This window comes from Acomys russatus, chromosome 16 (assembly GCF_903995435.1).
Source record: "Acomys russatus chromosome 16, mAcoRus1.1, whole genome shotgun sequence".
NCBI classification, from domain to species: domain Eukaryota; kingdom Metazoa; phylum Chordata; class Mammalia; order Rodentia; family Muridae; genus Acomys; species Acomys russatus.
This window is the reverse complement of record NC_067152.1, coordinates 23,380,253-23,404,956: the sequence shown is the minus strand read 5'-3', so window position 1 is coordinate 23,404,956 and position 24,704 is coordinate 23,380,253. Positions and strand designations below refer to the sequence as shown.

Genomic DNA, 24,704 nt, shown 5'->3' with positions numbered 1-24,704 from the left:
GGGGAGCATCCACGTCCCCCCCCCCCAGTACCTATTAGGAGTTCCCCTAAGAATGGTCACTGGAAACGTCTGTCTTGGTAGCACAGCGAGAAGGTGGCTGGTTTCAATGGGTGGAGGAGAAAGCACCCCACACCCACGGCACCCTCCTTTCTGCCCCCTCTACACCTAGCCAGGCAAACTGCAGTCATGGCCAGCTTTGCTCTTGCCTGCAAACCCTCTTTGTAAGAAAGAGGACCTCTGGCCAGGTTAACAGGAGGTGGGAAAAGAGGGAGAATACAGCAAGACCCTTATCCTTAAACTACCTCAGGCCCCTAAGTCCCACAGGGAGTCACCTTGTCCCTTTTAAGGAGGAAGCCTTTCTACACAAACATATATTCCTACCCAGATCCCAGCCCTACTTCCCATACACTTCCCAGGCCTTGGACTGGCCTCCAGCATCCTCAATGGAGGAAGAGATGCTGTGAGTCGAGGCCCCAGACCTTGGACGGAGTGAACAAGATGGGGTCTCAGAAGACCCCCAGGCTCAGTAGAGAAACACATACATACATACATACAGGTACACAGACAACACACACACACACACACACACACACACACACACACACACACACTCTCATGCCCTAATTATTAAATAAAATACCCTTTGCTTATAACTTAAAAATCAACACACAGCTATTCCCTGCAGAGGGTTCTAGGTGGAGAGAAGAGGGAGGGAGAGAGGTTGGAGAGACTCAAGGCCTCTTCCTCAAACCTGAGAGTGGCCCCAGCCCCAGGGCCCTGTGGTCTGCCAGGCAGAAGTCTACCCTCCCCACCCTCTGATCAAACCCCAAATATATCTCTAGTATCTAAAGAGGGGAAAAAAGAGGCAGCTTCCTAGAATCTCTTCCAGTGGATTCTTCTTCTCATGGAAGGAGCTGTTTCTCTGGGGATGAAGAGGGAAGATTCCATAGCAACAGGGGGGGGGGGGAGTAAGCGGGAGGGGGGCAGGACATGGAAGTGGCAAGCTGAAAGAGGCGGTGTGATGGGAGTCCAGGCAGGGGCAGCGCCTTCTACTGTAGTCCCTCTGCTAGGACAACCCCAAAGAGCTGAAGGGTCCCTCTCCCTTCCATAGCCAAAGGGAAGGCAAAGGAGGGGAGGGGCGGCCCTGGAGTGGGGTGAGGGTGTCTATGTCAACCCTAGAGGTGGTGGTTGACTTTAGAAAGCGACCTAGACGGAAAAGGATGGTGAACTGCTGAATTTGATGTTTTGAGTTAAGGGTTGAATTGGAGCTGAAAGGGGAAGAAGCAGTTTGGTCCTGCAGTCCTGCCAAAACTCTTCCATTTGTAAGAAGCCTTCTTCCCTGCCGGGTCCCACTTCCCCATTCTAGCTCTGGACTCCCCCTCACAGCTCTGGCTGCGAAGGTGTACCCTTCCTGGCTCTATCGGTCTGAACCTGGAAGGGTTTCTAAGGAATTCACTGAAGGAAGCTCTTTAGGTAGCAACACCCTCCAAGCTACCTAGACAGCCCCTTTAGGGGAGCCACCCCAGGCTCCTCCACCTCAGCTCCACTTGCTCTCTCTGGAATTTTAGAGGGAAAGCACTAGACTGGGGATGAAAGGGACCTAGGGCCGAAGGGCGGCTCCGAGGTGCTTTTATGTCCCGGTTCCCAGGAGCTAAAGACGTGTCCAGACAGCTACCCCCAACGCCAGGCTCGCTTCCCTTCAGCTCCAGCTCCTGGGACGAGCCACCTCTACCAGCTGAACCCCTCCACATGGTGGGAGTGCTCCATCCCAATTCTCCAGCCACTCAGGGGAGGGTGAAATAGTGAGAAAGGGAAGACACGAGGGGCACGGTCAGCTCCAGGAAGTCTAAAATAGTCAAACAGCCTCCCATGCAGCCCCAGAGACTAAAACCCCGCTAGTGCCCCTCTCCCTGTCCCCTCACCATCAATAAATAACGACCTTCCCCTCTTACTCAGGCCGCCCCCCTCTAAAGGACGGCAGGGTGTGCGACATCCACCGGGGCTCAGTTGGAGGACGCAGAGCTGCCTTCAGCCTCACGTTTGCCTTTGACCCCCGGCGGCTCCACCACGCCACCAGCCTTGGCCTCGCCTTGGGCCGCCGCCGCAGCCTCCTCTTTGGCGCCTTCGTGGGTTTTCATGTGCTTGGCCAGGTGGTCGCTGCGCATGAAGACTCGGCTGCAGACCGCACAGGGGAACTTCTTGGTCCCGGTGTGGGTCTGAAGGTGGCGCTGCAGCTCGTCGGAGCGCGTGAAGCGCTTGCCGCAGAAAAGCCAGTTGCACACGAAGGGACGGTCGCCGCTGTGCCACCGCAGGTGCGCCTTCAGATGCGACGTCTTGGCGTATGCTTTCCCGCAGCCCGGGATGTGGCAGTTGTGCAAATGCTTTTTCTTACCCCCATCGGGCCCGCACGGAGCCCCGAGTCGCTCCGCCTCCAGGCAGTTGGGGCAGCGACACACGGTTTGCCCTGAGCTGCGAGGCACAGACCGCCGGGAGCCTTTGGGTCGGGCCGCCGCATCCAGACCGGAATCCAGCCCATGGGACTCAGGCGCCGCCGCTTCCAAGGCCTTAGCCCCGTCGGGTGGCCCCAGGAGGTGCTGCCCACCAGTGGCTGGGAGGAGGTGGTGCGGGTGCGGGTGGGGCGGCGGAGCACAGAGCTGGTGGTCTCCGACGTATCCTCCCAAACCAGGCTGAAGCGCCCCAGGGTGGCCTGGTGAGGTCAGCGCTCCCTGAGTATGGGGGAGGTCCATCCAGCTGGTGCCGGGATGAAGGTCCCACCAGGAGCCATCCTCCGTGCCTGGGTGAGTTGGCCGGAACCACGATTCGTAATGGTGTGACATGTCCGGCTGCAGGAGCTTGGAAAAGGGTCCCGGAGCCAAGGGACTGTCACTTTCCAAGTCCTCGCAGGTTACCCGCGAGGAGGCCCCAGGCAACTCATAGCCCTGTGAGAAGTCTACCTCCGGGCCCAGTGGGAGGCTTTGCAGCTCTCCAGGCTGCAGCGGGGAGGGGTAGTCCCCGGCCTCCGGGCTCGTGTGACCCTGGTACGTCTGGAGAGGCTGCAGGTCGAGGCGCGGCGGTGATGCGTGAGGCGCGTCGGTGTGCTGGCTGCCCAGAGAGCCACAGACAGCGGTTAGCATTGCCGGGATCCGGGGTGGGGTGAGGGCAGGGACGGTCAAGGGCACCTCAGGTGGGACCTAGAGGAGACAAAGAAGAGAAGTGAGGAAAGTAACCCGCTTACTTTCCCTTCTAACCCAGACCCTTTCCCAGCAAAGTGCTCCTTCCCAGCCCCTGGGAGGAAAAGAGGGGCGTGTCTCTGGGTGGAGACTACGAATCAGTTAGAGCTTGGGAAAGCTAGGAAGGAATGAGAATGTGAAAAAGTCTAGTTCTGGGCACAAGGTGGCCTTTTTCCTCTAAGTGACCCCGCCCTTAGGACTCAGCTCATCCCGGAGTTGGGCCAGTCCGTCAATGCTGCCAGAACCATCTCTACACAGCTGCCTGGGCATTTCCCCCTGCAGACCTGCTGCCAACCTAAATGGACTATCTAGATTGGTCTTAGTCCCAGCGTAACTCAAGACACAGAGGGAGTAAGGTAGGATAGGATATGTCTGCTTCTAGTTGTTCGAGGTGATTTGCCTTTCAGAGAGCCGAGAACAGGTGCTGAGCTTTTTGCCAGTGCCAACCCACAGACCCGCTGGACAAGCATTTAATCTCGCTACACACTCCCCTGCTCCCTGCCTGGCTTGGTTGGTTCTGCTCATCAAAGCCCCTCACTCACTCACCTCCCACCTCTTTCCCTCCACACGAAACTGGGGAGCGGTGGGACCGCACAGAGAAGAGCTTGAGAGAGACCCACGAAAATAAAACCGCTGCTCCCTTAAGGGACACAGCGCCAGAGTTTGAAAGATGCCCATATCCCTCATCTCAGAACTCAGGGCAAGTACTGAGAAACAGTAGAAGGCCTTGGAAGACTCCAAAGTCCAGCCAAGTGTTAAGAGCGACTGTCCTGAGCCTGCTCTTATTTAAAGAAAGCCGAATTTGGATCAGTGACATGAATAAAATGTTCATTTAACCATTCAATCAACAGACATGCTCTGTGTAGTGCCTCTGTAAATCAGCTCTTTCTTTCTTTCTTTCTTTCTTTCTTTTCCTTTTTTCTTTTTTGGTTTTTCAAGACAGGGTTTCTCTGTGTAACAGCTCTGGCTGTCCTGGAACTCTCTTTTGTAGACCAGGCTGGCCTCGAACTCACAGGGATGCGACTGCCTCTGCCTCCCAAGTGCTGGGATTAAAGACCATGCGCCACCACGCCTGGCTCAGCTCTCTATCTTAAAACACCAGAAACTTAAGGGCCAGCAGAAACCCAAAGATCTCTGGCCTGGGTGTGGTGATGCAAGTCTTCGATCTAAGCACCCAGGGAGCGGAACTGGAAGAATGCAGCGTTCTGGGCCAGCCTAGGCTACGTAACAGAAGAAAGAAGAGAGAGAGGGAAGGAGGGAGGCAGAGAGAAAGGAGAGAAGAGGGAAGCTGCTAAGCACGGTGGGGCAAATAATCCCATCCCTCGGGAGACTGTGACAGAAGGCCAACGTGGGCTCCGCAAAGAGACGCTGTTTATAAACAAATGAATGAAACCTTAAAACCTTCACTCGTTTCTCCACCATCAATCTGTGACCCGAAGGTCCCAGTCTTTTCTCCATCTCTTCCTAGAGCCTTGGGATCTTGCCTGGCGGGGGGGGGGGGGGGGCTTGGAGTGGAGGAGACCAATGATTTAGGGCCTTCCACCCTACCACCTTGCGATTCTGGGACCAGGGAGGTAGCATTGATAGTCTGGGAGAGGCAGAGAAAAGGAGGACCCGGGTGCCTACTCAGGCTCTGGCTGCCTTACCACAAGAAAGGAACAGGGCGAAGCAGCAGGAAAGGAGCCTCAGGCCGGGGCGGGGCAGCCCAGAAGGGGTTGGGCGGGAGCAGTGAGACCTAGGACCCTAATAGCTTTTGGCGCCTGAGACCTGCCCCAGGGTCTGGAAAGGAGGGGGGGTGTGGGGTGGGAAGGCTAAAATGACCCAGGCTGCAGAGGGGCCTCTCCGGACAAAAAGCCCGAACCCAGGCCTAGAGTGCAATGGCCTGCTATCAAGGTTGTGCGGAAAGAAAGCAAAGGCAAGAGGCAGCGCAGAGGCTCCCCAATTCGAAAAAGACGGTTGAGAGACGCCCGCGAGTCTCATTGGATCGGCTGCCTCTCCCGATTCCCAGTGCCTAGGCGGTGGGGACTTCCTTTCAAACAAGGTTTTCAATGTTCCAATCCTCCGGTTTCCCCAGTTGCTCCAGTTTCCCCAGTTCCAAAACTCCCTTGGTCCCTCCAGTCCCTCCCGTCCTCCCGGTTTTTCCTCCGTCGGGGTTCCCAGCCCCTCGGATCTTTTAGGACCACCCTCCTCAAGAGGCTAGCGCAAGCTGTTGTGTGTTCCGATCGTCAGCCCCCTCTTCGCAACTCCGCAGAGCGCGCCCCTAGCCGCGGGGACCCCGGCTCCTACCTGGAGGCTGCGCTCGGGCTCTGGGCACCGCAGACTGGCGCGCTACACACCGGTGCTCATGGGCCCTGCACGCTGGCCGGCTCTCGGCGGCGTGGGACAGGAGCCGAGGGCAAGCCGGGGCCGGGAGCAGACGGGGTGATCAGCGGCGGTGGAGAGCCGGCGGGAGGGCGGAGGGCGGGCGGGCGCGGGTGAGCGAGTAAGCGAGCGAGCGAGGCCAGCTCCGCCCGTGACTCACCGCGCTCTCTGCCTTCATCCTCTCCCCCTCCGCTCCTTTTTCCCCTGATCCCGCGGCCCCGCCCACCTCACCTGCGGCCGCCTTTAACCCTTGCTGGCTCGGCTGGAGGCGAGGCCCATCCCCGCGCGAGGAGGGGGCGGGCGAGAGGGATAACTAACCAGGTCATCTCCTTCGCTCCTCCCAGGTCCCCACCACTCATGAGTTAGGGGCCTGAGTTGTGAATCTTTCCCAGGTTCGGAGACCCGTCCGATCCCGTGGAAATCAAGTCTGGAGCTGGCTCAGTCCAGCAGGGGAGGTGGGGGAGAGGGAGGGACACATAGCTCAAACCCTGGGTGGGACGAAGGACCAAGGGCCCTGGGGGAGCTACCGAACCTTTTTAGGGAGCGCGTGGCTTTTGACCCACCTGTTTCTAGCCCCCCTCAGTGCTAGAATTAAGGGGAAAGAAGCAAATGGGACTGAAGACTAAGTTTCCGTCCGGCCCACCCTCAAGCCTAGGCCGGAGAAGTCTTTATCGGTGGCTCTCCCTCTACCACACTACCAGGCGCTGATCTTTGCCCCCATGCTTTCCAAAAATCCTTTCCCTCTCTCTGCCACAGGCGCATTTCTGGGTGATCACCATACCCTTAATATCTTCCCCAGTTTCCGAGCTCAGTCATCACCCCCTGCCCCTAGATCCTCTCAGTGTGCTCTCCCCACCTTCCCGTAGGCCGGCACTATCGAAGTCCACCGCGTACACCCACAGCCTTCCTCCAGATCAGGGTTACCCAGCCCGCGCCAGACACCATCGCTGCCACGCACTGGGATCTGAGAGTTAGGCGGGCACCTGATTGAACGAGCCTTTTTGCCAAGGACTCTTTCCGAATCTCAGCTGAGTATCTAAATTTAGAGAAAGGTCTTGGATTCCTTGAGAGAAATAAACGCGCGCGCGTGAGCAGAGCTACTTTCTAATGCGTTTTCAGGGCATCCACGGCGCTACTCGCCAAAACAAAATTCTCAAGATCCGAACTAGTGGGAATCCTTAGACAATCCCCGCCCCCCACTCATGTGAGTGCCAGAGTCCCCACAACTCTCTGCCCTGATGACCTGACTGGAAGTAGCTCACGTGTCTTTCCCTGATGCGTCCTAAGCCCTCCTGTTGACCGTTTTTCACATGGGATTTCAGAGCAACTTTCGTTATTTCTTTCATTATCGCTGCTGGCTTTCCCTATGCGTTCCTTACAGTCAATTTCTGAGAGCTCTGTAATTTAGGCTTGCCACTACGGGCTGACTTTCTTTGTCTATCTGTCTGTCTGTCTGTCTTCCTTTACTTTTGTAGCTCAGGCTGTCTGGGAAATCACTCGCTTGCTCCTGCTAGCCTCGAATGTGCAGCAATCTTCCTGCCCCCAATCTCTCCAATTCTAGGATCATAGACGTGAGCCGTTGGGGACACAGTGAAGTGTGACTTTGAAACGGCTTCACTGAATCGGTCGGGCTTCTAACATTGGGGTAGGTGTAGAGCGTCTGGAGAATGCTCCTGTCCCTAGCGCTTGGTGCCTCCGTCATCCGAACACCTTCATGTTTCCTAAAGCTGAAGTCCTTCGCCTGGACAACCTGAGTGCAAACTGCCGCCGTGAGGGTTTCCTGGGGCTTAAATAAATTGTACTGGAAAGAACAAATCCCATGAGGTCCCTGATAGAAACAGAATAAACCCTTAGTCATTTTTAAAATAAATTTGTTCCCAGAGACATGTACAGATTAAAGCACATTCACAGAGCTCTTCGGACCAGTAATTCAAGAAGCCAAATTCCGCGGAACCAGGTGCTGCAGCATCGGCTACACTGGCCCTCGGGGATTAGATTACTCTATGCCTCAGTTTCTTCTGACGACCTGGGGTGGTGGTGGTGAAGGATGGGCATTTGGGAATGGAAGAAGTATTAAGGAGAGATTGGGGAGCAGCTACAATTTCCCCTTTCCTTGCCCTTCGGATCACATAAGATTTTTTTTTTTAATCCCTTCGGCTTTTTGTGTCCAAATTCACACCGCGGTGTATCCACCCAGCTTCCACATCCTGACTAGTGGGGTTTACACTCTCAGTGCATAGTCACCTCCAGAGCCGAGTTAGGGGTTTGTCATGTGGGGGAGCAGAGCCACACCCGGGTGACTATGGCTCCCTGGAGTAAGACTGATCAGGCCCCTTACTGTTCTAGCCTCGCTTCCCAAGTGGCTGTGGTCTCTGCATCTGCCGCAGCAGTTTCCAACTGGAGACATGTGGGTCTCTTGACCCCTTTGGGGGTCGCATATCAGATACCCTGCATATCAGACACTTGCATTATGATTCATAATTGTAGCAAGTTTACACTTAAAGAGCAGCAACGAAATAGTTTTATGGTTCAGGGTCACCACAGCGCGAGGGAGGAGGGAGGAACTGTACTAAAGGGTCAAAGCATTGGCTTGAGAACCGCTGACTCTTCAGGCCAGTCAGGCGGGAGCTAAAGCCCAGGCTAAGGTCAGCTTGAGTCCCCACATCCGTTTGCAGGTGTAAGACTACCTTATCACAGCCCCCCACGCACCCCCAATGCTGTCCATCTTTTCTTGGAAAGCAACTAGGAAAAGAATGGTGCAGAAACCCCATCCCAGGTTCCCCTTAACACTGCCCCATCCTGGAGCAAAAACCCTGCAACTGCAATGGCTTTGTCCCATGAGATTCATGTAGGGAAGTTGCTCCTGGACTTCCTAGTCCTTTCTCCTGGACATCCTGGACTTTATTCCTCTGCCCCCAACTTGTTCCATTCCCCCCTTGCTACCAAGCAATAGCTGTGATCTAATACTGACTTGACTGCCCTGGCCCCTGTCCTCGTCCTCACTCAAAATTGAACTGCCCATCACACAAACCAAGGATATGCGCAGGACAGAGTCCACTTCTATCCCTGTCTCTCACTCTATCAAAGTCTTAGACAGATTTTCCCCACGTCTCCTCTCCTATACCTCCCAACCTTCATCTCAAACCTTTTTTTTTTTTTAAATTGTAAGTGATTCATGTTGTGCCTGTAGCAGCCTCCTTGGCTTGATATGTTCATCAGAGGCAGCATTTATTTATTTAGCACCTACTATGTGTACTCCAGGCACTTACTTCCCACAAGTACCTCTAATTCTCATGAGCATGCAGCAAAGTAATTATTATTATCATTTCCCATTGTACAGATGAGGAAGCTGGGGATCAAAGAAGCTAGCGACCTGCCCAAGATCACAGACATGTTAAGAGATAGAAGAGGAAACTCTCGGTCCAGATAGGTCAGGCTCCAAAGACCACATTCTATCTGGTATTCCGTCTGGCTTCCCTATGACACGAGGGACGGCCCTGGGAGTTGCTTCCCCAGGTCCCAAAGGTGAAAAGGACAAAATTCATAACAGGTCCCTATGTCCAAGCTACCAATATCTTGGCTCTGATAGGGCATGTTGGTCTATCTTGAATTACTGGAACAAGTCACAGGTTCCTTCCCAGACCCCCAGGTGCCTATAGATATTACACTACGAGGGGGAGGGGCTGGAGACGTCACTTAGTTGCTAGGGTACTTATTGAGCATGTATGAAGCCTTGGGTTCAATCCCCAGCACCTATTAAAACCAGGTGTGGTGATGACCACCTGGACTCTCAGCACTGGGGAGGTAGAGGCAGGGGTTTGGAAATTTAAGGTCATCCTCAGCTATATAGTAAGTCTAAAGCCAGCCTGGGCTACATGAAGCTCTGTCTCAAACCATAGCAACAACAACAACAAAATTGTTCTAACAATAAAAATTATCAAATTCCAGTGCTGATAGGAAAACTGAACCCGTCCACAGAGAGACAAGTAGCTCAAAATCACACAGCAGGCTAGAGGCAGAGAAGCCTAGAGCCTGTCTCCTGGTTTCTGGGTTCCCAGCTGCTCACTCTTTCCTTCTCAATACTGTGCACCCCAGACTTCAAGCTAGTGACCCCAGACACCAGCCCTTTCCTTCTGTCTCTGACAACTCTCTCAGATTCCTGGGAAACTGGGCAGAGTCCAGATATGGAGTCAAATAGTGTTATTTATCCTTCATTTATGTAACAGACGCTGAGCAGCTGCTAAAACAAGGCACCACGTTGAGCACTGACTCTCTGATAAACCCAAATATCGTTAGCATCTATTATCTGTTTTCAGTCTAAAGGATGAGCACCTATTAGAAGAGTGTGTGTGTGTGTGTGTGTCTGTGTGTGTGTGTGAATCTTCTCTCCTTCATGCATGATGTAAAATATATACCAGATGTAGATGTGTGCAGTGTCCTTCCCTTATAATCTCTGTAGGTGTTCTTTGTGTGTGTGTGTGTGTGTGTGTGTGTGTGTGTGTGTGTGTGCGCACACACACGCTCTATATCTATTTGTATTTACTTATACTTTCTCTCACACACACTTGAATATCTGCCCCACATCTTGCCCAGATCTCAGCCCAGCCCATTCCCAGGGATCCTCTCTGGTCCTCCCTCCCCCACAGATCTCCCTCTTATCCCCCCCTTCTTCAACTGAGAACGTATCCAGCTTCTCTCTGATCTCTTTAGAGTGAAGACCTAGTCTTTGCAGGGAGGTCCCTGTGCTAGACAGGGGCAGCCTCTCTTACCAGTCCATGGAGCCCAGAGCTGGCAGCAGCAATGAGGGGCAAGTGGGGTGATGGGGGAAAGCCAGGCTTTATACAGGAGGCAACAGCCAGAGCCAAAGAGGGGGGTGGGTGGGTGGGAAAACAGGCAGGATGCTGCCAAGTCCTCTCGGCCTCAGAAGCTTTTTAGGATAATCCAGGAAGTAGTGGCCTGATTCTCATGGGGGGAGTGGTAGTGGATGAGATCTGAGTCTCTCAGGGCTGCCAGGAAAGGAGGATTTCAGCTGGAAGAGGCAGCTGGGGGTGGGGGCAGAGTGCTGCACAGGACTTCCGTCTGCAGGGTCCAGGGTGGGCAGTGGGAGAGGGACCAAGTGGTTCTTGTGGGGTGGAGGAAATGAGCACATTGCTAGGAGAGAACACTGGTGGGGCTGGAGCGCTCCGAACTCCAGCCTCCCCCAATTTCCCTCCTCCCACCCCTCCCCCACTTTTCCTCCTTCCCCCTCCTCCATGTCTCCCTGGGCTTTTGAGGTTTTTCTTCCATCTTAATAGGAAAGAAAAGAAGTTCCACTGTTTAAGACCCAAAACACACACACACACACACACACACACACACACACACACACACACACACACACTCATACACACTCTCTCATACATTCACACACTTGTACACACACACACTCACACCCTGACACACACAGATACACACTCATACATGCTCGCACATTCACATGCACTCACACACTCTCTTACACACTCACACATAGACACACACACACACACCTCCAAGCCAGGCTTTCCCTAAAAGTTTGTAACTAGAGTTGGTTACTCCAACAGGTCCTGCTTTCCTCCAGGAGCCTGTTCTCACCACACTGTCCCCCCACTCCCTAACTCCCCCCTACCCCCCACCCCCACCCTCCCACAGTGCTTTACATCTATTTGTTCAAATCTCAACTTGGAGCCCCAAAGAAGAGCTAGTGTAAAACTTTTTTTGTTGTTGTTTTTGTTTTTGTTTTTGTTTTTTTCAAGACAGGGTTTCTCTGTGTAGCCTTGGCCATCCTGGACTCACTTTGTAGACCAGGCTGGCCTCGAACTCACAGCGATCCGCCTGCCTCTGCCTCCCGAGTGCTGGGATTAAAGGTGTGCGCCACCACGCCCGGTTGAGCCAGTGTAAAACTTTTTGAGCCTGGGACTTCTCATCCTCAAGTCACCTAAGACTAGAGTTGAAACCTGCCATGGACTTCTATAGACAGTGGGCCTGGGAGTGAATCCAGATGCCCTCCACTATTTACAGGAGCCTAATTTAGGGTACCACATTGGCTGACTGGAATATGTCCTGACACAGAGAGAGATACAAGACCAGGAAGAAGAACGAAAGTGAAACCGAGGCTGTCTTCCTGAGGTCCTCTGAAGCTGGCCTTTCTGACCCCTGGGACCTTACCACAGGAAATGTCCCATTCCCAGCCACAGGTACACAAGACACTGATGGCAGGTGTTTCAGTGCACCCCCACCCCCACAGAACCCAGTATCTCAAGGCTTGCTTGCTACCTCCCTCCCACAGGTGAACCAGGGAACCCTCCCCCTAACCCCTCCCCCCCATCTCCTCCCAGCAACCTCCAGATCCGGGGATTCCCAGTCTTTTCATTAGCTTTTCAGTAATTATCCGAGTAAAAGCCCCAGCAGGTTCTTCCTCTCCCCATTTCAGAGATGAGAAAACTGAGGTGGCAGAAAGCCACCCATCAAGCCAGAGAGAATAAGGTGGTGGGAGGACTCAGGAGGCAAAGCGGCACCTTCGGTCCTCTGCAGAATTAAAAGGACGGGGAGGGGGGGGCAGCAGAGAGGGGATTGTGTGGTAAGACCCAAGCTGGCTCCAAGGAGGGCCTTCCCTGTCCCTCCCCACTTTCCAGCCCAGAAAATCCCAGTGGGGGGGGGCAGGCTCGCAGGAGACCACACAGGTGGAGTAAATAATGTTAATACAGGAGTATTATCACCAGGGCATTTCCTCATGGATAAATGTCTGAAATACCAAAGGATGCCTCCAAATTATAGTTAATTACAGAGTTGATTTGCATAAATTATAAGGTGAGCATACAAATTCTTTCAATCGGTTCCATATGCTTAGGTAGCAGGTCCAGTCCAAAAGATTGGAGAATCTGGGGCTGGGGAAATTTAAGAGAAGAAAAGGACACCAGTCTGGACCTGGACCTGCACAGCCAGCATATCTTCCCCCCAGGGCCAGTGGACCAGGAGCAGAGGTGTGAAGCCCAGCCTGCCTAGTGGGGAGGGAAGCAGTGAACTCAACCAGAGCCTTGATTGTCAAGAGACCCCCCCCCTTTCCCTTTCTCCCCTTCCAACAATGTGCTTTCCCTACCACCAATGGGATGAGGTAGGATGGGCTCCACATGGGGGCTCAGAGCTACAGGGTGTGGCGTTTGTAGTACTTTGGGAGTCAGCCCTTACTCTCAGCCCTCCACTGGTCTTAGGGAGAAGAACAGAGAAGGAGCCAGTGGGGTTAATGGCAGAATCGGGTTCTTGGAGCTAGCTTTCAGCTCCCACTGCAGCCAACCCCTCCATCTCAAGTTTGGTGTTGCAGCTGCTTACACACACACACACACCTTCCAGGTGCCTCCTAGGCAGCTCAGACACCCAGACTCTTGTCTCCAGAGCCCATTTCCTCTGAGTTTGCCTCCTGTTCCCCTCCCTCCACCCCACCTGCTAAGACTCTGCTTCCTTCTTCAGCTCTCTAATTTGTCCCTCCCTCTCCCTCCCTCCCTCCACCTCATCATCAGCCCCAGAGGCCTATCTCCAACCCATCTCCCCTTTCTCCTCATTCCCCAGCCCCCAGGACCCCATCAGTCCTCCCCGCATTCAGTTGTCCCTTCTTCTACCCACCCCCTGACTGTCTCCTGGCCCACCCCCCCCAAGACCTCCCTACAGCCTGCATGTCTCTGAGGTTCTTCCACATGCCTGCCCCAAAGGGGGAGCTACTGGCTTAGCTGGGGGGCGGCGGGGCGGGCGGCAGGGGAATAAGTGCTGAAGTCCCCCAGGTGTGTGTGAGTGAAAGCCTCTGTCCTCTCACCTAGTCCCAGATGACTGGAGGGGAAGAAAGCGAATAGTGCCTGGTAGTTTGTATTTCTTAATTATTTGTTAAATGAGCAAATGAAAACCAACTGAGCACTGTCCTGGGGAAATTCTAGCGGTGTGCCAACGTACTGCCAAAGGAACTTTAGTTACTTGATGGTGTTTTTTGGGGTTTCCTGTGGGTCTTTGCTCCCACCCCACCCCACCCACACCCCCACACCCCACCCAGCTGAGGACAAAACACAAAACACAAAACACCAGGTCTGGTCAAGCATTAACCACTGAGCTACCACCTTAACTCCTCCTATGGGTTTCTGGCACCTCTGTGCCCACCGCCTATGCTGTCTTGCAGACAAAAAAACAGATTCATCATCCTGCAGTGCCACTCCTTTCCTGCTAACCCAGCCAGCACCCTCCTGTGCTGTGACACCACACACTCTAATGTTTGGTCTTAAAAACCTCGGCAGGCAGTCGCAGGAGGCATGGTGACGCCTTTAATCCCAGCACTCGGGAGGCAGAAGCAGGCAAATCTCTGTGGGTTCGAGGCCAGCCTGGTCTACAAAGTGAGTCCAGGACAGCCAGGGCTGATACACAGAGAGACCCTGGCTCAAAAACCAAAAAATAAAAACAAAACAAAACAAAACAAAAAACCCTCTGCACCTTTGCTTCCTCTAGTTCCTATCAACTGCCCATGGCCCTAGCTAGGTGGATCCACCGATGCTCTCCCCCCCCCCCCCCCCCACCGCACCCCACCCCATTTTTCCGCTCTACGGCTCAGTCTACCAGTCTACGTCTGCCCCTGCCACCCATCCCGGCCTGGGGAAAGCCCACCATCCTCTAAACTCCAGGCTCCAAGTCTGCTTCTCTAGGAATCTGCTCTTATCCAAACATCAGTGGCCTGCTCCTGGAATTTCCCTAAGCTGAATTGCCTCACGCTCTGTTTCCATGGGTCGGTTGTCTTATCTTTCCTGATGGTTTCAGCTCCTTGGGGGCAAGAACTAGCTCTTCATTATAATGCAGGCCTCCTCCCAGGGCCTTTCCTTGCGAAGGGAGAGGGGAAGCCCTGGCCAAGAGAAAGGTCTCCTTGAGACCTAAGCTACTAAAAGCCCCTCAGTTAAAGAACAGGCGGTGCTTAAAGGAGAGGTTTGGGGCAGGGTTCCAAAAAACCCAGGGACCTATCATGAGAGAGGACACACAGCTTCCCTTAGTGGACTGGCATCACGTGACAGAGGTGAAAGGACACGGAGCTAGCAGGGACAGAAGGGCTTGGTTGGGAACTGAGGGAGGTTGAAACCCTCCATGTTGTCAGTCCTTTTACAGTCAGGAGTTGAGTGGGGTCTGGGATAAAGGGGCTAGCTTGGTAGCAGGCACGGAGAAGTAAAATCATTTCCCCCATTCTGTTTGTTTGTTTGTTTTTTGGTTTGGTTTGGTTTGGTTTTAGTTTTTCGAGACAGGGTTTCTCTATGTTATCTTGGCTGTCCTGAACTCCGCTTTGTAGACCAGGCTGGCCTCGAACTCATGGGTGATCCGCCTCCTTCCGCCTCCCAAGGGCTGGGATTAAAGGTGTGCGCCACCACACTCAGCATATCCCCTTGCTCTGGATAAGTTAAACTCCTTCTCCTAATGGTGGATAAATCTCGGTCATGTTGTGCTGCAGCTCAAAAACATGCAATGTCCTCCCATCACCTACAAGAGAAAACTTGCTCTTTGGCCTAGATTTTAAGTACCACCACCACCCATCTGTTTGCCCCCAGGCTAATTTTACCAGCCATATTCCTTATGACTGTCCAGTGCCCAGGCACAGGGGACACACACTCCATGCTTATGGTTCTATTCTCCAACACTCTATGTTGTCCCTTGTACAGAACGCTCTTCCCCATTTTTGTTGTTGTTGTTGTTGTTGTTGTTTTGTTTTGTTTTTCTCTAGGTCTCTGTTGGATGAGCCTATATAGGACCTTTGAAACCCAACTCGTGTCACCCCGTCTCCCATCCTCCTGTCACATACAACCCCCACCCCTCACGCACTGCTTCTATGAAGCTTTCTCCTAGACTCTCAGCCTAAAACCCAGCGCTGTCTGATGATTGGTCTGACAGAAGGCAAGCACACTGAGGGACAGGAGTTTTCCCCCTGCTAGCCGCTGACTCTCTGTAGGGTCTCAGTGACTGCTACTGGCTGTGCAAGTAATAGCTGGGAGTTGCTTTGGGTTGACTGGCTCCCTTGATAGAACATATGGGACTGCCAAGGCAGAGATTGGGGGCTCTCTATGAGTCGTTTTGTTAACGGCCACCTATATGGGTTTCGCTTGCAGTTGCCGCACCACAATCACACCCTATCTTGCGCCCAGTCCCAGGCCAGTCTGGCCCACGAGGCTTCGTAAGAGGCCATCATCCGGGGTCCTAGCCAGCAAGGCAGAGCCACCAACCTGCAGCCAGGGTCCACTCAAGTACCCCCTGAGCTGGATCCCATGCAAGATCGATTAAAGAGGAGCCAGGTATCAGGAGCTGGCAGGCAGAGTGGGCCAGGGAGGGGAGAGCGGGCGGGCAGTGCCCTGCAAAGGGGCCGGCCTCATTATTGTGGTCTGTCTGGGAGATTCCTCCCCTTTTTAATTTGCTTCCTGATTGAGGGGTTGGCTCTGCCTGCCCAGCTCCCCCGTCATTATCTGCTGCCGGTGGCTCAGGTGCTGGCGAGCCTGGCGTGGCCCCTAGGTTATTACCTGGAGCTCTGGGGGTGGCACAGGCTGCCCCTCTGGCCGGGAGGGGGGGTTGGGGGCCTGTCTGGAATCTGCCTGGGTCCTACCACCCACAGGGCAGCCATCTTAGCGTCTACCACGGAGGACACATTCCCCCTGTTGGGTTGTTGGGTTGTTTTCATGGGTCCCCAGTAACTTCAAAGTATAGAGGCGGAACCCAGAGAATTGAGTCAGGAATTGGAGGCAGATGAGAAAAAAGTACCCCCCGCCCCAGAGTATAAACCATTCCTCAAAAGCTAGTAGAACATTCTGAAGTCAGACCTATAGAAGAACTTCCCTGCCATACTAGGAAATGAAATTTGACCATTCCTCTCCAGAGGCGGCCCTGGTCTTCAGTCTGCAGAAAACTGAGAGTCACAGATAGAAGGAATAGTGTGGATCTTAGGACTTGGGACAACTAAAACCCATCTAGGAATTCCCTTCGGGGCAGTGTCAAAGGAACTCAGCCCCCCCCCCCACCCCCATCTTGTTCCCTAAGCTCCAGCCTTTGCCTCTGGAAAGCTAGAAACTCGCTGTGGAGAATACCCTTATCTGGCCTCTCAGTCCCCAGAGCTCCAGAGTTCTGCTCAAGCCCTGGACCTGTGGCCTCCGAGGACAGGTGATGCTATCAAGTGAGACAGGAAGTGCTGAATTAGAGACATGGGTTTGTTGTTTTAGAAGGTGCTCTTCGCCAAGCGGCGGTGCCAGGTTGGCAGTCTTAGAGCCTGGTACCTGCCTGCCCTGCCACATTCACCTGCTCGGCACATCCTCTAGCCAGACTCTGGCTGGAGAGCCACTGAGGGTAGAGAGAGAATGGGGGGCAAGCCAGGAAGGGGTTAAACAAGGTTGGTTTGGTTTGGCTTCCCCATCAGCCCAAGGGTTGTGGTATCTTTTCTGATTCAGTAGGGCATTTAGTTGCTCATACCATACATCTTATTAAGTGCCTTCTCTGTTGCAGGCATGCGCTGGGCACAGCCCCTTCCCTGTGGCCAGCAACCATGCTCCCTAGGAGATAAGCTGTGCATGGACAGTGCTTGTCATGGCTCTGCTCATGGGCTCTGAACAGTGCCTGCATGGAGGGAAGGAAGGAAAGAAAGATGGACGAGGAGGTGAAGGAGGGTCTCTTTGATTTTCTGAGCCATGAACCTTTTTTTGTTTTTAATTAATTTATTTTTGAGACAGGCTCTATCTATATACCCCCAGGCTGCCCCAGAACTCAGAGCCTAGATCTTTGGAGTGTTGAGATTATAGATGTGTGCACCGCAGTGTGGGGTGTGTGTGTGTGTGTGTGTGTGTGTGTGTGTGTGTGAGAGAGATACTGGGGATTGAATCTTGGTATATAACGTACCTGCTTGATGAATGCTCTGTAACTGGGAGCTATGCATCCAGCCTTAGATTTATTTATTTATTTATCTATTATTTATTTTATTTTATTATTATTTTGGGTTTTTGTTTTGTTTTTCTGGTTTTTCGAGACAGGGTTTCTCTGTGTAGCCTTGGCTGTCCTAGACTCACTTTGTAGACCAGGCTGGCCTTGAACTCACAGAGATCCACCTGCCTCTGCTTCCCAAGTGTTGGGATTATAGGCATGTGCCTCCATGCCCATCCTGAATCTCTTTAGGTAGACCAGGCTGACCTCGAACTCATAGATCTGTCAGCCTCTTGAGGACTAGATTTAAAGACATGCGCCACCATGCCCAGACAGCTCTGGACTTTTGTGGTGGTGTTGTTGTTGTTTTTTGGGGGGGGGATTTCAAGTCAGGGTCTCTCTGTATTAGCTTTGGCTGCCCTGGACTCCCGGAGATCCACCTGCCTCTGCCTCCCAAGTGCTGGGATTAAAGGCGTGTGTCTATTTTGTATTTTTGAGACAGGGTTTCTCTGTGTAAACCTGACTGTCCTGGAACTCACACTGTAGACCAAACTGCTCTCAAACTCAGAGATCCACCTGCCTCTGCCTCCTGAGTGCTGGGATTAAAGGTGTGCACCACCACACATGGCAGCTCCAATCTTCTTAATTAGTGCACAGATGCTCCACAAGTGGGCCCTCGCCATCCTGCCCATAAAAAGCCAAACAAACAAACAAAAACCAAGACAGGATCTCACATAGCCCAGGCTTCCTTAAATTTGACGTTATAGCCAAGACTAGCCCTGGACTTCTTACTGTTCCTCTATCCTCCATTTTCCAATTGCTGGGGCTATAACCATGCACCAGGTTCAGTTTTCTGCAGTGCTGAGATCTAACCTGTGTCTTCGCACATGCTAAACAGGCACTGTACCTGATGAATTTCACCCACACCCCATACTTGACACCAGACAGTGGCCACAAGGCTCCCAGGGACCACTACCTCAGAGGATGAGGAGAGAGAGAGCACCAAACCATTTGATGTGGGCAGTCTACATAGGAAAGCTCAGGCTACAGCAGGCCCCTTCAAGGTACTAAAATACTGGGGCCCCCCCAGGCTCTGAAGCAAGCTGCTCTCCTGGACCCTGGCAAGCTGCCTCCCCCAGGCTCCCTCATGGTGCCAGGTAGGGCTTCAGGCATGGCAGAGGCTGAACCAGGAGCCACCCCACCTTGTTCCCGTGGCTCCATCCCCTCATCCACACCCAAGAGGCGAGATCCCAGGGCAGTTGGCATCTGACAGCCTGGCATCAATTCATGCCAACAGCTTGGAAGCTGCAGTAATTAGAAGGGGAGGGGGGGAAGAGAAGAAGAAGGAAGGCAAGCTCCAGAGAGAAACCTTCTCCTGCCTGCCTCAGGGCAAACTACTTCAAACGAATTCGTTTCGCTCTTGTGAAACTGAAGACAATTTCCTTTTCTGTCATAAAACAAATTATTGCTCATCAGGAGCACTGGGCTCCTCTTTCCCTCTGAGAGTTTCTCCTGCTACTGTACAGGGCTGAGGGTGTGCGGGCGGGCGGATGTGGAGAAATCTGGGAAGCAGGCTGGGTACCAGAGGGGATTCTGGGACACCCCCCCCCCCACCCTGCGCAGAGGTAGGAGGAAAGGTGTGGCCATCACTCAGGAGAGATGCTGAAGCCACAGTATTCCTCTCCTCCTCTTCCTCCATCGACCAAGGAAAAGGTCCAGGAAGGCACCTCTGAACACCAGCAGCACCAGATGGGATTGCAGGTGGATAGAGCGCCTGCATCGTCCCAACTCTTACCCAGCAAAGTCAGGAATGGCAGGGTTAGCACCCAGTGTGGATGCCTGGGGACTTCTGCTGGCACGGTTAAGACTCCATGAGTTTGCCTGTCAATAAATCCAAACCCTACTGCTAGGCAAGCAGGGGTCCAGAAAGGGAAGCCCAGTGGTCCAGGTTCGCACCATCCCTAACCATCTGCCTTTGTAAGGAGGAGGGTCACCTCTCCTGGCCTTGGCTCTGCTCTTCTGGGGAGTCTCCCACTGGCCCCTCTCTCTCTTCCTCCACACCCCAGCAAACTTCCACAGCTCCTCTACTCTAAACCCCGAAAGGAGAGCTCAGGGGACACATTTCTCACCTCGCCTTACCTATGGTCAGCTCTTTGTCATCCTCTGTGGAGTGCCTTGGGTCTCAGCTCACTTGTGCTGGGCCCATGGGCATCCTGACATTGGAAGGAAATGACAAAGTTTCTGTCCTTGGGGAGCCCCTGACTGGGGTGGGTGGGGGAAGAGAGGCAGGCCCATTCTTAGAGCATACCTGGTTCTCCTAGGCAAGACTAGTCCCTGGCATCCCCCAGGAGAGATTGGTAGATTCTGGCTGGGAAGAAGGCAGCCATGGGCTCTCTACTCATAAGTTCCCACAGCACCAGGACCGAGCAGGAACAGGTCAGGAGATGCGTGAATTCAAGCCACAGAATTCTTGGAGACCAGCTGGAAGATGGCCCAAGTTGAAGAGAGACATAAGAGTGCCTGGAAAGAGGCTGGTACCCAGGAGGCAGGATGCACATCCCTGCCAGATGTGGGGCAGACAGCTAGGAGTCAAATACAAACTGCCTCGCCAGCCATCTAGAAACCCAACTTCCAGCCACTTCAAATGAAGAAATGTTTGGGGATGGGCTGTAGGTCCTGAGTGGCCAGCCATTATTGTGCACATGGGCTGGGGGTGGCATCTGGGGATGGTGGGAAACAAAAGTCACCCTGCCCACTTTTCAGGCCCCAGCACTGCGCCTCCTTTCCTTCCTAACCCACCAACGTGCACTTCGGAAAGTGAGGCTCATGGCAACTCCCACAAAAATTCTTCCTTGTAAGCTGGGTGGTGGTGGTGCACACCTTTAATCCCAGCACTTGGGAGGCAGAGGCAGGTGGATCACTGTGAGTTCGAGGCCAGCCTGGTCTACAAAGTGAGTCAAGGCTAAAAAAAAAAAAAAAAAGTTCTTCCTTGTGTTTAACCATAGTTCTTTGGGGGCAATTGGAGGCTTGGCAAGGAAAAAAAAAAAAAAGCTAGAGAAAAGCTGAAAGCAATTGCCCCACTGAAAGCAGCTGGGAGGGAGGCAGGGAGGGGATGAGCAGAGGGCAGGGCCAGGAGAGGGATCTGTCCGGGCGGGCGAAGATGCCTGCTCATCGGACACGCCACGCTGGAAATCAGAATCTGCGGTGGGAATGGGCCGGGCTGGCAGGAACAAAGGATGAAAAGGAGGTGTGTGGCCGCCTGGAACACACCCACCCGCCACTGACGTACTGCCGTGGCCAGTGACTTCAGCTGGACTTGTCAGACCCCATTGCATGGCGCTGCAAAGTGGATCGCCCAGGCCCCCAGCCTCCAAACATAGGACCTGGAAACACTTGAGAAGGTACTCATGTGCCCAGAGGCAGGACACCAGAGCCATGGGAGCAGAGATTGAGAGAGTGAAGTGAAGGGCTATGGGGAAGCCACAAAATCAACACACACATCCCCTCCCCCCAGACAGGAGGCTATCCAGTCCCTTTTAGCAATTAAGCACATCAGCCTGGCATACAGAAGATTGGAGGTAGATACCCAGAAAGCTTCTGAGTTTGGGGGAAATAGGCCCATTAATGGGCTGGATGGAGGCCTTCCCACCCAATGAACACCCGACGTTCAGAATCATGCTTCCAATCCAGACGGATAGGCAGTCACTTGTCAATACAGTCATCTGGGCTTGTCATCGCTATGGAAACCCTGTTCTCTTGAACCAGGAAGAGAGCTGAGGATGGTGGCTGTCCGCACTAGGGAGGACCCCCCTGCTTTCCAAATCATCTCAGGAACCTTCATGTATGTTTATACACGTGGGGACACACACACACACACACACAGGGGCTCTTCCTAGAATTCAGGGCCACTTGTCACTAGAGGAGCCTCTAATTGTCAGGTGCCGCCAGGGTTTTGGATCAGGCTGAGAGGAGGGAAGGGAAGGGTTCCTGAGGCAGGGGGCTTGGGAGCTGGGCTGTGGGGGGGGGGGAGAAGAGGGAGGGGGCTGGCTCCAGTGCCCTCTCCTCCGCTCTGCAGGTGTAATTAGCCCTGGCAGATGAAAGGGCGTCTTTGAAAGCAGTTGAGATCCTTGTCTGTCAGCAGGGCGCTCTGGGTGGCATCGGCAGCTTATCCTGAAACCACACACGGCACCAGAGCCGGGCTGTCTGGGTGCTGCCCAGGAGGCAGAGGGGGCAGACCCCCAAAGGGAGTGTGCCCCTGACATCCCATTCCCCAATATCTTGGCCCTGGACCTTCTGCCTCTGTGGGCAAATGCATCTCAGAGCCAGGAGTCCTCCAGAGCTTGGCAATGCCACTCCCAATAGGCCGATGCCCCATGCTCTGGGCCTGAAGGGACAAGCTGCTCCTTCTCCTGTAAAGCTGGACAGGAGGCCAAGGACAATGGCCCTAGGCGGTCCTTTCATCCTGAGATCTCAAAGCGCCATCTAATTAACCCCGCCCAGGTCGGGGACTTCCTCTGGAGTCCCTTTGGAGGGGTGTGGTCTGGGACCAGCAGTTCCCAGATCTTAGCTTGGATAGGAACCCCAGGAATAGGAGACATCCTGTGTTCACCCTATTTAGGATCTGGGAGTCCAGGACCAGCAAAGTGGGAGTGCTTCAGAGGAGTCTGAGTTTGAGACTTTGCTCTGTGTGTGTGTGTGTGTTATTTGTATGTGTGTGGTTATCCTGAGCTCCTAGTTTTCATGTTATAGATGGGTTAAAGTCAAGCAAGGGAGTACCTCACAACCAGGCAGAGTACAGAATGCCAGGTAGAAGGGGTGAGCATGTGCTTGGTTCCAGTTATGTAAAGATCAAAAGCAGTAAAGAAGTGACCCCTAATCTATACTCTATGAAGTCAGAATATAGCCTTATTTTCTTAGGGGCTTAAGTAACCTGAGGAATCACCATGTTGCTGTGAGGTCTTGGTAATGCTCTTTGAGTCCAGTGGTGGTTACTAAGCGGGTGTATCCATTTTGTGATAACCTCACCTAGTGTGTGTGGGGGCTCTGAGCGTACAGAACACATGTTCTACCTCAAGCCCTTTGGACTCATACTTCTGGGTTACTAGTCACATGGGTGTGACACTTTTCTGTACGTGTCATAGGTCCACAGACATTTACATCGAAAGAGGTTTACAGATCGAGCCAAGACTGCATTCTGATTCTTTAAAGGGACTCTTTTGCCCAGCGCCCTCTGTGAGGCCAAATGCAGGAAAATGGAGGGAGAGGTGTCAGGGATCAATTTCAGTGCATATGTTAAGCACGAGATTTCCCTTTTCCGTTGAGCTACATTGCCAGCCCAAGAACAACTTCAATTTCTTCTTCCTCCTTCCTTTTTTTTTCTTCTCACTCCCCTTCTCCTTTTCTCTCTTTTTTAAAAATTATTATTATTATTATTATTATTATTATTATTATTATTATTTAATTTTTAAAAAGCTGGGGTGGCATATGTTTTTAATCCCAGCACTCTGGAGGCAGAGGCAGGCAGATCTCTGAGTTCCTGGTCTTAGGGAGCAGGTTCCAGGATAGCCACAGCTACACATAGAAAGCCTGTCTTGAGAAACTTAGGGGACTTAGTGTTTTGTCTGCATGTATGGATATGTACCATGTGGTTGCTCGATGCCCAGGGGATCCAGAATACACTGTTGAAACCCTTGCACCTCTGCTCCTCCTGTCTCTACCTTCTCAGTGCTTGGATTATAGACTTGCACCGTCGTGCCTGCTTTATGCCTTGCTGGAGAGCAAACCTAGGGCCTTGTGCATAGGGAAAGTCAGGTCATTTATTGTTGCATAGGTTATACAGGAGCCTGTATTGCAGTCTACACTTTTACCCCAATACTCAGCATGGACACACTACCTCTCCTACTTTGCTGAAAGTCAGTGGGCTTTGATGTTAAAAGAACCAATGAGATGGCCAGGATCCCTGCTCTCCTCTGCTCTGCCTCCTCTATCTGCTCCCCAAATCCTCAAATCAGTCCAGCCTGGGTGTCACCCTCTCCTCCCTACTTCATTGTCAGCTCTGTCCCTTTCATCTCCCTCTTCTGCTCCAGGGCCTAAAAGAGGTGGCTGGGAGAGGAGCTGGGGTGTTGTAAAGGAGCCACAGGTCCCCACCTCATCTAATGACACCTCTGCTTCTTTGTCCTCCCTCCACCCAGGAAAAAGACAAGGGCATGGCTTTCTTCCCTTGCACTGAGGGAAATGGCTTTGAGCTAGACTTCCAGATAACTCGGGGTGTGGAAAAGTCCATGGAGGGGTCAAAAAGCAAAATCTGGGATGCTATAAAGACTAATAGGCCTGGAGACGGAGGGAGAGAAGAGGTGACGCCTTCAGGGGTCCTCGGCTTGCTGGGTTTCCACTGCAAGCAAAAACCTAGGCCAGGAAGGAATGCACTGCAGGCACCTACTCCAGATATCAAATATTCAAAATGTCTGTTTCTCCTATCTGGCATTCCAGAACTCACAGCTAGCTATTCCAGCCGTGGACAGTCTGCCTATTTTGTGTCGCCTCAGGAAGGATCATCCCCTCCAGGCTCTGAACTCTGTGGACACCTCTCTGGTAAATTTATCTTCTGGATCAACAGAACCTGCAATGGTTTCCTGGCAAATTCCAACTGCCTGAATATATCATCCCTACGACATGTTGCAAGGAGGGACTTTGCCTCTCTTGAGCATCCTCCTGTGGGCATCCACAGCCCTCTTCAGTCCTCCAGAGACCTTTGGTTTCCTAGTTGTAATTAAGCACCAAGTGAGTCTGGCACAAGGTAAGGTGCTCATAACAGCTTTGTGGCTGGGTGAATGGTCCCCGTGCTGGAAAGCGCTTGCAGACACCGGTCCTGCATCTGTATCACTGATGCTTGTGCTTAGTTGTACTCTTCTGTATCAGAAGAGAGTGACAGCCCCTCCCTCCAACTATTGAGCATACATAGCATGTGCAAACTATTGGGACTTGAAACTGTCTCTTTGTAATTTAAGTGTCCTGGTTAGCTGGACGTGGGTGGAGCACACCTTTAGTCCCAGCACTCAGGAAGCAGAGGCAGGAGGAGCTCTGTGAGTTCTAGGTCAGCCAGGACCATCAAGTGAGACCCTCTATCAAACAAACAAACAAACAAGTGTTTTTTTGTTCAGCCTGATACTTTCTTTTTTTTTTTTCCTT

The 24,704-nt window shown here is 52.9% G+C and overlaps 1 protein-coding gene across 1 annotated transcript; it reads right to left on the bottom strand.

Annotated features, from left to right (window-relative positions):
* Nucleotides 1–1,249: 1,249 nt before the first annotated feature.
* Nucleotides 1,250–5,664, bottom strand: Sp6 (Sp6 transcription factor). Its single transcript, XM_051158430.1, has 2 exons — nt 5,517–5,664; nt 1,250–3,191 (listed from the first exon to the last, which is right to left on the bottom strand). Exon 2 carries the CDS (start codon nt 3,132–3,134, stop codon nt 2,004–2,006), a length of 1,131 nt encoding a protein of 376 aa, XP_051014387.1. The 5' UTR covers nt 3,135–3,191; nt 5,517–5,664; the 3' UTR covers nt 1,250–2,003.
* Between the last annotated feature and the right edge of the window lie 19,040 nt (nt 5,665–24,704).

What these genes read in the sequence shown, in the direction of transcription:
- Sp6 (XM_051158430.1), bottom strand. Translation starts at nt 3,134, where the DNA reads ATGCTAACCGCTGTCTGTGGCTCTCTGGGCAGCCAGCACACCGACGCG.